This window comes from Anser anser (genome assembly GCF_964211835.1).
Source record: "Anser anser genome assembly, chromosome: 7".
Taxonomy (NCBI): Eukaryota; Metazoa; Chordata; class Aves; order Anseriformes; family Anatidae; genus Anser; species Anser anser.
Window position 1 is genome coordinate 28,010,116 of NC_139727.1, and position 14,743 is coordinate 28,024,858.

Below are 14,743 nucleotides of genomic sequence, written 5' to 3' on the forward strand. Positions count from 1 at the left end.
AGCATACAGAATTTAAGAAGTATTTGAACAACAGTCTTGCCCCTGCTACGTATGTCTATTTCAGTGCCATATCTAATTGAATGATTAGATTTATTTTTTTTTACAAGGTATGCCTCATTCAGTGCACAAGCATACAGCGTGTTTTGGGAATGAATCAGGAGTATGGAGTAAGGTAGACTCTCGCCTATAGGACTTCCACTTGGTTTGTTTGTCAGAATTAGAAGGTGTGTAGTGAATGAGGCAGGTAATTGCAAAAAATCACAATAGTCCCATGGTGAAGCCTGTTAAATGTTACCCTGGAGAACTGGATCCTGTCCCTGCCTCTATTACTCTGTTCTTTCTCAATGTTATTCTAGATTCTTAAGCTAAAATATTCACAGGTGGCAAATGAGTTTGTGTTCCTTATTTTCTGAATGGTCAGCTTGAGACCCGAGGTCTGATCCATGTTGCCAGCAGCACCCGAGGCCAGGAGGAATTCTGCTGCAGATCCCCTGTGCCCCACAGTGCTGAGTGGGCTGGAAAACAGGGACCTGCGAGTCTTGAGGCAGGCACCTGCAAGAAGTGGACGTTCAGACTCAATTTCCTCTTCGCTTGTTTTCCCCTGTCTGTTAAGGAAAACCTTCCAGTCATCCTGTGAAGATTAATTCAGTGCTTGCCAAGCATTCCAGCACCACAGATGAACACCAGAAGCAATTTCAGGAAGATATTAAAATTCATTCTTACAGGTCAGGAGAGAGAAAGGGAACTCTATGGGGTGTAGGGTTCAGCCTGGGAGTCGACGACTCATGTTCAACCCCCTGCTCTTATAGGTTTTCTCGGAGACTTTTTCAGGTCTCAGCTTCTTTTAGCTCCCTCCCCCATCTGCTGCAGGGAGAGGAGCGCTCCCTGCCTCGCAGAAATGTGAGGCTGAGCACGTCAGAGACTGTGCGAGCAGTAAGGACGGTAAGATTTGGTGCTTCCAGTGTAATCCATGCTGGCAGTAGTCGGATGGAGCATACTAAATAAAGGGGAAGAGAGTAGGAGGGAACGGGCAAACAACTTGAATGATAATGAAAAGAAATGATGACTAATGCTGCATTCAGTGAGCAGAACCATCCCGAGGACTGAGCAGGGCAGAGGTCTTGTGGGAGAAAAACTGCAGGCGATCTTGTGATTACAGATTTGTTTCGTGATGCAGACGTACGCTGGGGCCAAATTAGCATTGCGCAGGCAATCTCTATTCAGCCATTTCCAAAGTTTTGTGTGCCCGATATTGCTGGTCTCTGAATGTAGAGGGTGGTTGTTTTTTTGTTTTTTTTTCCAGGTAATTTACTCCGTTTCAAAACAAATGCTGTTAGGCAGATGGAGGCTATGGTTCATTTGCAGTTGGCGCCCTCCAATTCTCAGCACAAGGTCTGTCTCCACGTGAGCTGAGCTGCGGTGGGGTGTTATCCTCTGGCACCAGCCCCTGCCGGAGGACGCTTTGCTCGCCTCCTGTGCCAGTGGCTTTGCAGCGTCCAGCAGTCACTGTGTGGATGCTGAGGCTGTGGAAACGGGGTTCTGCTCCCGGCTCCCTACCCTTTGTGTCGCCTCCGGCTTTGGCCTCTGGTCTGCCCTCCATCCTGTTTTTGTGTCTTTGTCTTCCCCTCATCCTGGCCCGTCTCTGCTTTTCTCTCCTCCCCTTCATTCAAGTTGGCAAATTCCTTCTCCTCCTCCACATTGCCTGACTTCCAGCAGAAATGCTGAGAGCGCTGGAGAGTTTCCCTGCCTTTCGTCCTGATGTGCGTGGTGCCATAGCAATTCCTCATCGCTTGGAGGAATGATCGGAAGGGAAAGTCCTACTTAGCTGCCTCTGCCCTGTGTTTGGGGAAAAGCTGTCTTGGGCAAGGACGTGCTCAATGAAGAAGGGCTCTTCAGTTCATTATTCTGCCCTTCCCTGAAAGACTGTGGGCAAACAGTCACTTCCAGAGGCTTCTGTCTTGGCAAAGCGTTCTCATGATGGAGAGAAGGGCTCCTTTGACCTCTAGAACATTTTTTGCTAATCTTTGTAGCCCTCCTCGTGAGGGGTACTTCCAGTTGTTTGCAACAAAATGATTATCCACATTTGTTAGCACTGTCAAAAGATACGTTTTCCAAAACACCTCTTTGAGATAACTTGATTCCTTTTCCCCTAAAAACCCTTAAAAAAATCAAAACCAAGACATCCAGCATGGAAAAATAAGTTGAGGTTTAGGACAGCAAGGTCAAATGTCTCATAGAAAATGTTAAACAAGCAAGTTTATAGGCAGGATAGGTACCTGGAACCTGTGGGAAGCACCCAGCATTCAGGAGCTATCAACATGTGCTATCTGTGCTGGCACTTGTAGGGTGGGGGGAGATTGCAGTGAGCAGGGTCATAGGGGACGATCCATTCTTTTGGTTTGGCAACCTAAGTGAAAAATCTGGGAAAGAAGATCAGACCGAGCTCAATCTTTAAATATTTTTCAGTTTTTCTTGCTGAAACAAAAGCCTTAAAGAAACCAAAAGGAGAAAAAAAATCCCTTTGTGTTGAATGAAACCAGAAATAGAAGGTTTTCTTCAATAAAAACAGCCCCAAAAAAATCTAGTTTTACAGAATGGAACTGGAGTTGTTAGAAGTTTTGCCTTCTCTAATCAGTGTTTGGGGGATAAACCACTCACCCAGGATATGAGAAACTCATGTTCTATTCCCTTGCTTTTATTTCAGCCCCTATTTCTACTTCTTAGCTTTATGGGCACCACAGCTATAGGGTATTTTGGTTCTTCCTCAGCTCATCCAATTGGAGTCGTTCCACATCATATAAAACACTGAATTAGTCACAGAGACAGCACAAGAGAATGACTCTGTTCCGGTAGCGTTAGGACATTCCCCTGGAAATGAGCACATCTGGTTCTTCTCTCTGCTATACCACATGTTAAATCATTTATGCACATTGGCATAATGGCAGCAGCAGAGGTTCAAAGTAACATTTGGAAGAGCTACTCTGGTACTTGAGATGCTCGCCTGTAAGTGGCAGCTATGGGCCAAGTCCTCTTTTGAAGTGGTAGGGGATGGGTTTTGGTCTCCCCAGCTTGAATAGATGTGCCCAGAACCAAACTAGATGTGCTGTGCCTAGCCTGGTGAGTTTAAGGACAATGCCCGCAAACTGGCTTCAGTCACGTACAACTACAACCTGCTCTTACCCAAAACAGTTTTATGTATCTGTCCCAAGAAAAACATTTTCTAAATCTGTTAGGTTGCTTTCCCCAAATTCTTGGCCGGGCCTAGGACAACCTAAGCTAACGCTTTCCAGTAAGTTTATCATCATCCCCCCAGTACTGCACAAAACCTCATAGCTTTATATCGCCTTTTGTTCTTCTTTCTCACTGTCTGAATTCACGAGACACCAGGAAAAGCTTGCTTTAGAGGTTAAAACGTCCCGTTAGGTCATCACGATCCTTCCCATATCAACCCTTCTGCAGCGTGTTCCCTAGTGCTTTGTCCAGGCTAGTTTTAGATGAGTCAAGTTCTTCCATCCTTCTTAAGCTGGCTGACTATCCGACAGACTAGTGCCTCTCCCTTGCTACTCAAAGTACATTTTGGCTACTGTGTGTAGCTCTTCTCTCATCTGCTCGGAGCATTCCCTGAAATGCCTGTTCTTCTGTAGCATTTTCACTCTGAAAGAATGGGTATTGCCTGTCCTCTTGGCTCCCTTGCCAGCCCTCTCCAGCTGAACCAAACTTTGTGTGCTCACTGCAGGCAGCCCTGTCTGCAAGATGGGTCTTGTCAGGCTGGGCTACGAGGAGCCCCCGGGACTAGCCTTGTAGCTGGGAATGTCATGGAGAGATCCCACAAGGTCAAAATCTTCTGGCGTCATCCTGTACTTCCTCTTCTGGGATTGTAACATCACGGTGTGAAGCAATAGGGTCCCTAAGGCATCTGCGAGTGGATGTTTTCCTTGACACGGAGGGTTATGAATCTCCTGGAAGAGCAAGAATGGAATTTCCCATCGAAGGTGTTTGTTGCAGTACTGGTACCTCTGGAGCCAGTGCCAGGGCTGGGCATGACAGAAAAAGATGTGGTGACAAGGCCCTGAACCACTTGCAACCAAAGCAAGGCAGCACGAATAAGGCCAGGCCAGGGGGACTGTGGAGAGATGGGCTGGGGGGTGCTAGTGGCACAAATTCATTGAGGGGGTTTGCGGGTAACGTTTAAGTTCAGGGGGGAATGCTGACACGCCTTAGCTGCATTTTTTGTTGGGCTGTCGACAGGAATTAGTCTGAAATGATTTTAGGGCAAAGGGCTCCTAAAAGCTGCTGGGTATTTGCAGAGGTAACAGATGACATGCGGCTTAGGGTACAGCTGCTCCACCCATTCCAGGCACAGCATCTGTATGGATGGGCAGTGTCTGAGGAGGGTTGGGATTTACACAGGGGTTTATTGCGACGTGTCCCCACCTTCTCTGGCTGAGCCATGCAAGCCAGCTCTGTGCTAAGTCCAGATCTAATAAAACACGTTTTCTTTTCTTTGACAAACCTGTTAGAAAAGCTAGTGGCAATGTTTAATGCAAACAAAGCACTAGGGCAAAGTGTGGGATCGTTTTCTTTTGTTTTGAGGTAGGCAAGAAAAATGGGTATTATCAGTTAAAGCATCTCTGCATAATTGTCCCTGGGTCAGTCTCTTCTTGCCTTGGACAAAGCGTGTTCCCTGAAGCTGGACAGAGCTGCAACTCAGCTCCTAGCTCAGCTTCCGAGGGTCGTCTTTGATCAGAGGCTTGCCAGATGTGCCGGGCTATCAGCATCGGCGTGACCTGTGGTCACAGAATGTCAAGTCCTCGTGGTAGGGTTGAACCCTAAAGCGAGAGGTGGGGTGCTAGGTGTGTAAGGTACCTATAAGCTGACTATAAAGTCTTTAATGTTTTACTAAGCACAGGTTGCTTTCAAAGTCAGATGAACTGTTCCAGAGCCCCATGACCTTGTGTACATCTTCAGATCTCACCTGTTTTCCTGCATTCGCAGCTGCCTACCTGTAAGGAGTCACGATACAGGTTTCTCAACTATCTGCGGGCATGGAAGCTTCAACAATGAAAGCTTCAACACAGTCTCCTTCACTTGACCTGTAGCAGAGTCCCGTAGGTAAGAAGCAGGTTTGAGCAGGCTCAGGTGGGACTTGCCACGAGAGGGAGACATCATGCTCGCAGACAGCGCGTTCCCTGAACGCATCCACCTGAACGAGGCTGCCTGGCGTGGTATTTCGTAACGCGTCTGGACACATGCGGCTATTAGAACCAAAATTTTGGGCTTTGGTTGCGTGGAAGGTACCTGTGATAGAAAACTGGGACTTATCTTTAGGGTAGCCATCCTCTTCCAAGCACCTGCAGCATTACCAACGTTCACAGAGATGCAAAGCGCATGGGGAATGGAGTAGGGATCTGCTAGCAATGGGATGGCATCTGCCTGGGCCTCTCCGGGTCAGGTCACGGAGATCCTGGTGCAAGCAGGACTGTGCAGCACCAAAGGGAATGTCCCAGATATTCCCAGCTGGTTGGCAAGGCCATTCCCTTGTACATACTGCAAACAGGCATCACAAAGGCCGAGCTACACCCTGCAACCAGCTTCAGCAGGCCGGGCAGGCAAGAATGTTTGCACAGAGCTGTGAAAACACAGAGCTGCGAGCACCAAGCTGCTGCGAGCACCAAGCTGCTGCAGCGCTGGGGGACACCCGCTGCTGCTCGGGAGAGCTCCGTCACTTCAGCAATGGCCAAGGGATTTCATGGGGGAAAAAGGCTGTCTCTGCATTTAGGGACTGTTTCATTTGCCTACCAGCTCGCAGAGACTTCCCCTGGCTGCAGCTCTGTTCTCCTTTGTGGAGCGAAAAAGCTGCTTCATCATTATGATCTCTGTGCAGTGTCCTGTTGATAAGATCGGCTAACAGCATCAGAGGAAAACTCTAGATTCAGGTCTGAAATATAAAGTGAACAGGGCCTATTTGTTTAATTTGAGCTTCTAAGGTTTAAATCCCAAAGGAAATTAAATTAGGTGCCTAGAGCAATGGCAGTCTGTCATGTTTATTTGCTGGGAATGTCACCTTTAATATCATGCACATATAACGTGTGTGTGTTAATGTAATGGGGTATCATACTGTGCAGGAGCAGGCATGCTGCAAGAACTGGAAACCTGAAATATTGTGAGTGAGAGAAGCTGAGATGGGATCGGATTTATTCTCATCCTCCTCCATAGGAGCAAGGACTCGCTCACCAGCACAAAGCTGGTTTTGCTGATCGCAGGTGTGGGTGTCAGCCTGATCTATGGCCAGACCTTAATGCTCTTGGGCTGTTTAAATTGGGCTGCTTCTAAGAGGAGAAGTCTTGTCTGGCTGCGAATCCAGGATCGCTGTGCTTCTTGCTTCAAAGCTTTCTCCAGCAGCTGGTGTGCTGAGAGCGCCTGCCTTCCCCTGCATCCTCCAGAGAGTTCAAGAGTGCTGCCGAGGGACCAGCTCGCGTGCACCTCTGGTTACACCCGTGTTTCGGAGACTCCCTTCTGCTCCAGGAATTAGGGCAGGTTTCCCCAGCTGCGCGGGGTAGTCGGGTTTGGGGTATATTTTTTCTGACGCAGGCTGCGGCTGGCTCTTTAGGACAGGCTCCGAGTGACGCGCTGCGTGAATGTCACTGCAGCGGTTTGTCACTGCAGCCGTAGACGCTTGCCCTCCACCAAAGTTAAGTGTCTGTGCAGGGCTGGCAGCACGGCGCTGCGATCTTTTCTCAGCCTGCTCCGTGGCGCTGCACAGCGTAGGCTGCCGTCGCTGAGATCCCACAAACACGGTCCCTGAGACAGCTGAGCTGCAGACGGCTGTCCCACTCCACTTGTCAGGCCCTTCAGGGAGCCAGTTCGGCTCGCTAAATCAGTGGAATTTGGTTTTTGTTCAGCTAGATCAACAAATTCTGCTGAGAGGGTGGCAGCGAGCTGCAGATGGGCTCAGGCAGCTCCGGGGATCGCTCCCCAGGTCGGTGCTAGCCACAGTGCTCCGCGTGGGCTTGTCCCTGCTCTGCGAGCCTGTGGCTTAGCCAAGAGCTGACCTGTCCCCCCTTCGCTCTCTCTACCCTTTGCTGCTTACCCCTGCACACCCTGCCTTGTTTTCCACCAGGCTAAGAGCAGCTGGCTGCCTTGCACACGTGGTTCCCATTTCTCCCCTGCCTCTGGCACCTTGGGAGCGCCCAGGGGTCTTCCTGCTCTGCTCCTCGCCTAGTTCCCCTGCCAAAGCCGTGGCTCCTCATTCCTGCTCCCTCACCCATCCCAGCCTCTGGCATTTTTGCTCATCCGTGGAGGGCTGAATATTCATTTCCTCCTTGCCTGATTGCTGTGAATACCAATTCCTCCTCCTTTTTCCGGCTGCTCTCTGCGTTTCGATGCCTGCCAAATTGTTTTCATTCCCTCGCCCCGTTGCAGGCTGCACCTCCGCAGAAAGCGATCTGCTCCGCGCCGGAGCCCCGGCTCCCCACCCAGCTCTTCCTCCGGAGCTGAGCGGTCGGGTCGCCCTCCTGCCTCCAGCCCGGCCAGCCGGCTTCCTCGTTCTGCAGGCAGCCAACAAACGAGTGTCTCCAGTCCGACAGGCAGAGCGGTTACGGCCTCCTGCAAGGAGACTGCAGCAGTTTGCGGTGGCACTGCGTGTTTCAGCGCGATGTTTCTCGGCTTGCCAGTCTGCGGAGTGGTGCCAGGTTGCAGAGTCATGTCCAAAGCAGCGAGATCCTGGCTCCTGGCTGCAGCAGGGTTGTGTTTTTTTTTTTTTTTTTTCCAGGTTCGAGGTATGAGCAGAGAGGCCTGGTGGAGCTGCCTGCGTCCACGCTGAGCAGCTCAGTCGTAAACCCTGGCCTGAAGCCTGCTGCAGGTCGAAGCTAGGCAAGGAGGGAAATGTGATGGAGAGGGGAGGCTGTAGCTCCCTCATCCCCAGGGAAATCAGTGCGCGGTGGTGGCAAGGTAGAAGGGAAGAGAAGTTCAGAAGCATCATAGCTCTCAGATCTGGATTTAGTGTTTTCGACTCTCCAGGGCCAGGGGAGGGTGAGGAAGGGGCCTGGGGACGGTGCTCGCTTCGGGATGGAAAGCGGTGCCAGGGACAGAGGAAAGGGTGGAGTGAAGGAAGGAAAGGAGGAGCGGCGGGGAAGAACCAGACCTGTAGGCTCAGCTGGGGATAAGCCACCGGGCACTGCTGCAACCCAGCTCCCAGGAACGTCGCTGCGACGCCCCCGCGCCGTGTGGGGACCTTGGCCTCGTCCCGCATGGCCGTCACGGCTCCCATGCCAAACCCGCTGGGTGCCTGCAGCTCTGGCCTTCGTGGCTGTTGCACGGAGAGGCAGGACGTGGTTGCTTTTGGCTCGTGCGTGCTTTTTTGTAAAGAGGGTGGTGGTTTCTCCCCTTGAACTCCTGGGGCTGGTTCCCCTCGGTGCCTCTGCTCTGCGTGACTTGGGGGGCTTTGTGGAGCCGTGGCCCTCAGCTGGGGATTTCGGCCTGTCAGCAGCCCCTTTCATGGGCTACTTTGTGTTTGCTGTCCTGGCAAGGAGTGGGAAGGGTCCCCAGGAGCCACAGCCAGGGTCCTGGGACCTCAGCTCCCACCACGGGCACCTCCCTTGCCAAGCGCTCAGTTTGTCTAAACAACACAGTGTGTCAGACACAGCCCTCCGCCTGCCCAGAGCTCTGGCTCTGCACAGGTTTCGGGCTCTCACTGCACCGCTGTTCTCTAATTCAGCTGTGAGCTTCACTTCAAGGAATCAGATGAAAGCAGCTCTGTCTCCCACTGCCTCTCCAGCAGTTGTTATCTTGACCCCTTTTCCTCCTTCCCCACTCTGTCTGTCTAAAGCCGAGCCTCTAATTTTAGACTTAGGAAGATAATTGAGGGTCAAAAAAGATTGCCATATAATTTTAACATTTTTTGCAGCGGTTGAGGCGAGAGGCAAAGTTAGGAGCTCCTGCCCTCAAACCTTTGTGTTGCAGGAAAGAAGGACGTGGGGAAGGAGTGAGCTGGTCCGGCCTGCTCAAGTGCAGAAGTTGTTCTGCTGCTCGGCAATTAGCTAAAACTGGGAGTGCAGAGGCATAAACTGCTGTCTTTCCTTTGCAGATCCTATTGACCGAAGAGTTCGTAGAGAGAATGCTGGAAGATTTAGAAGATCTGAATTCTCCGGAGGAGGTAAGGCTGCCTTGTTCCCGCATCCCCCAGGTACTGCCCCAGAGAGCAACGCTGCAGCTCGCCCCGTCCCGCAGCTTGCTTTGACCCAGCCCTGCCCTGTAGGCTCGAGGCTTTGCTAGACCTTCACATCACATCTGCTGTGGGCTAAGGCACTGAGAGAAGGGATTGCAAGAAATGCAGGGCAGCGGTGGGTGTTACAGGAGGTGCTGCGCATCCTTTCCACAAGCATTGTTCCCAACTCAGTATCTGAGCACCCCGAGTCGAAGCGGTGCCGCCCCTGGGCCGGGTATCAGGGTTTGTCTCCGTGCTGTGGGTAACACCATCCTCAAGAGCAGCCCCCAGCACACCTCCTCTCCCCCTCTCAGAAAGGCTGAAAGCGGTGGCAGCACATTTGCTGCCGAACAATCTGTCCTAGGGGCCTCCTTTTTCCACTTCAGGGAGCAGACGGGGGGTTTTTCACGTCTGCTGCTTGGCCTTCACCTGCCACCCCTGTAAGCCGGTGCACAGTGTGCAAAAGACCATCACCAGCCTGGAAGCGTTGCAGCAGCAGCCGAGGGAGCTTTAGAAAGCTTTGCTGTGCGGTGCTAAACTTCCCCTTGCCATGTGATCTCTTCCTGGGGAACATTTAACACCCTGTCTCCCATGCATGCCATATAAATATTCTGCCTGACTTCAAAGAGCAGTGGCAGAAATGACATGTAATATTTTTAATCCCATTTTTTACAGCTCCCTGCAGACTCTAAAGAAACTTTCCTTGGCTTGCAGAGCAGCCCTCCCATCCCTCGCCCCACTCCCCTCCCCCCAGGAAAAATCTCAGGGCTCTAATTATTTAATCCGGAGCTGATTTAATGCCAGGGTGTTCTTCGCTGCGTGAGCGAGGGGAGCACGCTGCTGGCTGGGCAGGGACTTTCAGGCCAGCTTTTATCCAGTTAAACCTAATCCAAAGCTCATTTTTGCCGGTGACATGGGAGCCCGGGAGCTCTTGGTCTGCAGGCCCTGCAGTTAAGGCTTCGCACGGCTCACGTTGCTCTCCGCCGAGAGGCGAAGGCACTGGGCATGGCAGCTCGCCTCCGAGCTGCTGGGACTTTGCTAAATTAAAAAGCGAAAAACAAAGAAACGCAAAGGATGGCTTCTCCGAGAGGAGCGCTTTGGAACCGCTGCTGTTTACAAAAAGGAAAAATGCTTGAGATGAAATGTGATCTTTCAGCATCTAGATCCCTCCAAGGATTTGTAAGTTGCAGGATCCCAGTTTGGGCCAACTTCACGCATTCCTCAGCAGCCCTGGCTGGTTCCTGATGATATTCATGTGGTTGAATGAAGCCCCGTCGGCGCTGCAAGGAAAGCCTTTCCCTCGCTACATAACGAGCTGCCCCTGTTAAGTGAAATTAGCTGTTTGAGTAGCTTCAGCTTATTTTTTACATACCCTAGACCTTGAACTCAGAAGGATCCCCTGGGCTGTATGGGACCACTAGATTATATGGTGCAAGCTATACACAGAGCTTGAGTTTAAAAAAAAAACAGCCCTAAGTGGGACTGGGACTGTTGATGTTTCCTAGAGGAGAAAAAGTAGGAGTTTGTGGTAGGCAGTATCCTGAATGATCCTGCTGTGCCCCCGGATCGCGGTCAGCCCCTGACCCGCCGGCCTGGCGTATTAGGGTCGATGGGCACCGAGTGCAAGTCACCCTGGTGCGCGGGCTGCAGGCAGAGCAAGGTCAGGAGCAAAGTCGTAACCTGCTAGAGCCGTCCTTGCTCTGGAGCAGGCAGCTGGAGGGGAACTTCTCCAGCAGCAACCTGCCACTGAGCCTGTTAATGTCCTTCAGAGTGGGGCTCTTACGGGAAGAAAGACAACTAATGGGATAAAGGTGGACTGTTTGCAGGTCACTTTTCTCTTGCACCAGCTCTCTGATGTACGTAGCCCCGTGTAGCTTCCAGCACTGTTGGCCTTGGTCAGAGGACTCTTGCAGGAGGGGATCGCTGTGTCTGTAGTGGTCCTGGAGCAGCTGCCTCCAGGTCCGTTTGTTGCTGGTGGTGTGGGATCCCAGCGAGATTCCTCCCTGGGAGAGCCGTAGGGGTGTCAGGGACTGTTGCTGCATCAGGCAGTGCTACGCCATGGGTGCAGCAGGGTTTTAGGCAAAATCATCCTGCAAACTGGCTTCCAGAGCTGTCCCCGATGTGTTCTGGACCCTGAGGCCAGGCAGCGGGGTTGCCTGCAATGCAGGCCCAGAAGTGGTTGTCAGCCAGCCATGGCCGGGGCAGATCTGTAGCCTGAAAGATCCTCAAAGAGAACAGCATAAATCCAGCTGCCGTGTTGCCACGTAAGGATTTGAAGCCTTTGCTAGCTCTACATCTAGCGTGTTTGCATTTTTTTGGACTGCTTGCACTCTTAGGCATGTCCTTGCCAGCTCAGCAGTGAGAACAAAATTGAAGTGACACTGAAGGGGAGCTTTTCTTGCTCCGGGACTGCACTTGTCAACCCCACGGATGCCTCCCAAGCTGCCCCTGCTCCATCCTTTTGTGCCTGCCCTTTGCGGTGGGAGGGCCTGGTCCATGTTAACCCCTGCGGGGATGTTAATGCCTGGGAATGGCCGGTGTCCTTCCTCCCTGTGATGGTTCGGTTCCAGGCTCCCTCCCGCACCCCCTCGCTGTCTTTGAGAGCTCTGTGTGAATGCACGTGGTTGCGACAGGGGCTCCTTGGACCTCTGTCCCAGGCGGTCACGTTTGGGGGCAGAGATGTGGGGGTGACATCGTAGCCTTGGGCGGGGTGTCCTGGAGCAGCGTTGGGACGAGTGGGACAGGAGGCTTGCTCTGTTTGGGAAACATTGGCCAGAGACACTGCTGTGTAAACCAGACCGGGGCAAAAATCTCCATTCCCCGCGCTTCAATCTGTGTTTGCAAAACAGCCCGAGCAGCTGAGTGCCTGTGCGAATGCAAAGCCTTTGTACCGGCTGGGTTGGGCTGGAGCAGAAGTGCTGCTCAGGCACCCTGCCCCTCCCCGGGGCACAGGTTGCCCTCCCGGTTGCCCTCCCGGAGCCCCTTGCAAGCCCTCTTGATCCTGTCCCCCAGCAGAGCCTCGCTAGCTCGCGTACACCCCGCCCTGCGTGCCAAAATTCTCCCTCTGAAGCAAACGGGGGGCTCCGGGGGCCAGGTGGAGGGAAAGGGACACGGTCGGGTGGGAGGGGAGAGACTTGGGAATTTTCGGTGTGATCAGGGAGGGGAGATGGTGATGGGAGCAGAAACCCTCCGGAATCCATCTGATGAAATAAATAATGCGCGGGCTGAAATCTCCTAACTTTACTTTGGCAGCTGAGGCACAGGCCACATTATCTAATGTCCACTGCTGTCCAAAACATACTGATGGGGAAATGTTTTCCTAGTGGCCTCTTGTTTTAAATAATAATAATAACGGGGGGCTGCCTGCCTTTGTAACGAGTTTGGTTTTTTTCCTGTGGATGAGGTTGCAGAGATATATGTTAACTGGTTCTCTGTGTTGCCTTACAGTTTAAACTTCCAAAGGAGTACAGCTGGCCCGAAAAGAAACTGAAAGTCTCCATCTTGCCAGATGCTGTGTTCGACAACCCGCTGCATTAGAGCTGAATTACACCCTCCTAACGACTGGGAGAGCCAAGTTACTGTCCATTACCCAGTGACTCACAGGATAATTAATGCAGTAAAAACTCTGCCTGCAAATAAAAGAGTTTGCTGCACAACCACTGCAAACAGAAGAGGAGCTCCTCAGCACCAGCCCAGACCGAACTGAGCCCTTTCCTTTCTCCTTCCCAAGGCTGAGCTCTCTGGGAACAGCCTGCGTATGTGTGAGTGCGAGTGAGAAATATTTAACTATGAAAATCAGTAGTAAGAACCCTTTCTCTCTCCTAGCTACAGAACTCCCCTCTGCCTTAGCCCAGGGTGTAGACGCTCTGCACGCCTGTATTTACACATGCATTCTGCCAGGTGCGAGCCTATAATCCATGGATTAAATGTTCTTTACGTGACTCTGGAGTCCTTTTGTTAGCCAAACTTTTACTGACTGCAGAACTGTTCTTCCATGTGCTATTTTTTTTTTCTTTTCAGAAACGGAATGGTATTTCCCCTGTTTAAAGGAGGCCAAAAGCTCACATGCTTGAAGCTGAACAGATTTAAAGATGAACTTTCTAGTTCAGTCAAGAAAAACAAACCCAGATCCTCCCTGCCCTCAAATTAGGCATGTTTTAAGTGTTGGTCTTGGTGCTATTAGCTATGGTATCACTGCAAACAGAGGCAACTTTATTCTCGCGCATCCTGTCCTTGTGCCTGAACCCCAGGGAAGGTCGCAACCTCTGGTTTTGCACAAGCAGGAGGAAGAAAGCTACCGGGGCGGGGGAGATCTCCTGTTTACAGTGTGTTTATCTTTAAAGAGATACTGTCAAGTATTTTTTCCTTGCTATTGTACAGAATTTGAGAAGCTAGAAAGAACCGTTTGTTCACAGGGATAACTTAGGCAGCTCTGCAGGACCCAGAGGGCTGCTTGAAAGCGTATGAAACGGAGATCTCCGCTGCCCTGGCATAGCAGAGGGGAGACTCAGCCTCAATAAATCTGACTATTCTTGTTCCAGCAGGATTGGGCTCTAGCACAGCTCCATTTTCCCCTTCAGCCTTGCTGCGGTGGCCGTTGTTGTAGCTGGTGTCTCTCCTTTCGCTTGGATTTGGACTGTAGAGCATCAAAATCAGTTTGAAAAGCCTCTGTCCTCTAGCTCCCTGTGGCCTCCTCCTCGGAGCACAACGTGGTGTGCAGAGGATGCAGTCTTTGCACGGTCACGTTGTGTCTCCTCCGCATTGCAAGGCTGGCCACTGTGGATATGCTGAAGCAAACCACTGCGGCTTTGCCCCCCGCTGCTGTTGCAGGTTGTCCCTGACGTATTCCCCCAGCCCTTCTCTACCCATTGTCTTTCGGTGGCAACTCTTCACTCCTCGGCAGGGGAGGTGCAGCTTTCTCTTCCACCCCTTTCTGCTGACAAGCTGACTTGGCCGTTCCTTCTTCCCGATTTATGCGCAACTGTCGTGTGATCTTAATACAAGTATAACAAAAGCTTTTAACACTTAACTCCCCTGATCAAACAGCAAAGTCCAGGAGGCCTCTCAGTACCCCAGGGTTGGTTTTCTGTTTGTTTTCTGAGTTAATTTCTTCCTGGCACAGTCAGCTTTGATGTCTTTTTGCATATATTTGAGGCTGGTTAACGCCGGTCAAGAAGCAGAGCTAGGAGCCACAAAGCTTTCCTTGGACTTGCTACAGAATTCCTCTGTGGCCTCAGGCAAGTCACTCAATGTCTCTCTGTGCGGAGAGGGTGATTATTGACTAGAGGGCTGTAGGACCTACCGAAGCATGCCAGGGTTTGCAGGGGAGGGCGTGCTTTGTGTACAAAGTAGCATTTGTATTATTATAATTGTTGTTATATTATAATTTAAGGCAGGCCAAATGCAGGGTCCAACACCGCTCGGCAGAACCTTCCCTTCTGCAAAGCTACGAAAGCAATTTACATGTAAATGAGTTTGTCGTTTTGTCTGAACTCAGCGGATCATCTTAAAATCCTGCTGCGAAAGAACAAACTTTCA

At 51.4% G+C, this 14,743-nt stretch overlaps 1 protein-coding gene across 2 annotated transcripts in view; it reads left to right on the top strand.

The window, feature by feature from the left end:
- The window catches only part of SUFU (SUFU negative regulator of hedgehog signaling), an 84,076-nt gene extending 70,930 nt beyond the window's left edge, over nt 1–13,146 (top strand). For both annotated transcript variants that reach the window (XM_083844809.1, XM_083844810.1), the window contains exons 11-12: nt 9,086–9,154; nt 12,653–13,146. In XM_083844809.1, the coding sequence (XP_083700935.1) occupies nt 9,086–9,154; nt 12,653–12,742 (159 nt within the window). In that variant the 3' untranslated portion in view covers nt 12,743–13,146. The remainder of the gene's footprint in view (nt 1–9,085; nt 9,155–12,652) is intronic.
- Nucleotides 13,147–14,743: the final 1,597 nt, after the last annotated feature.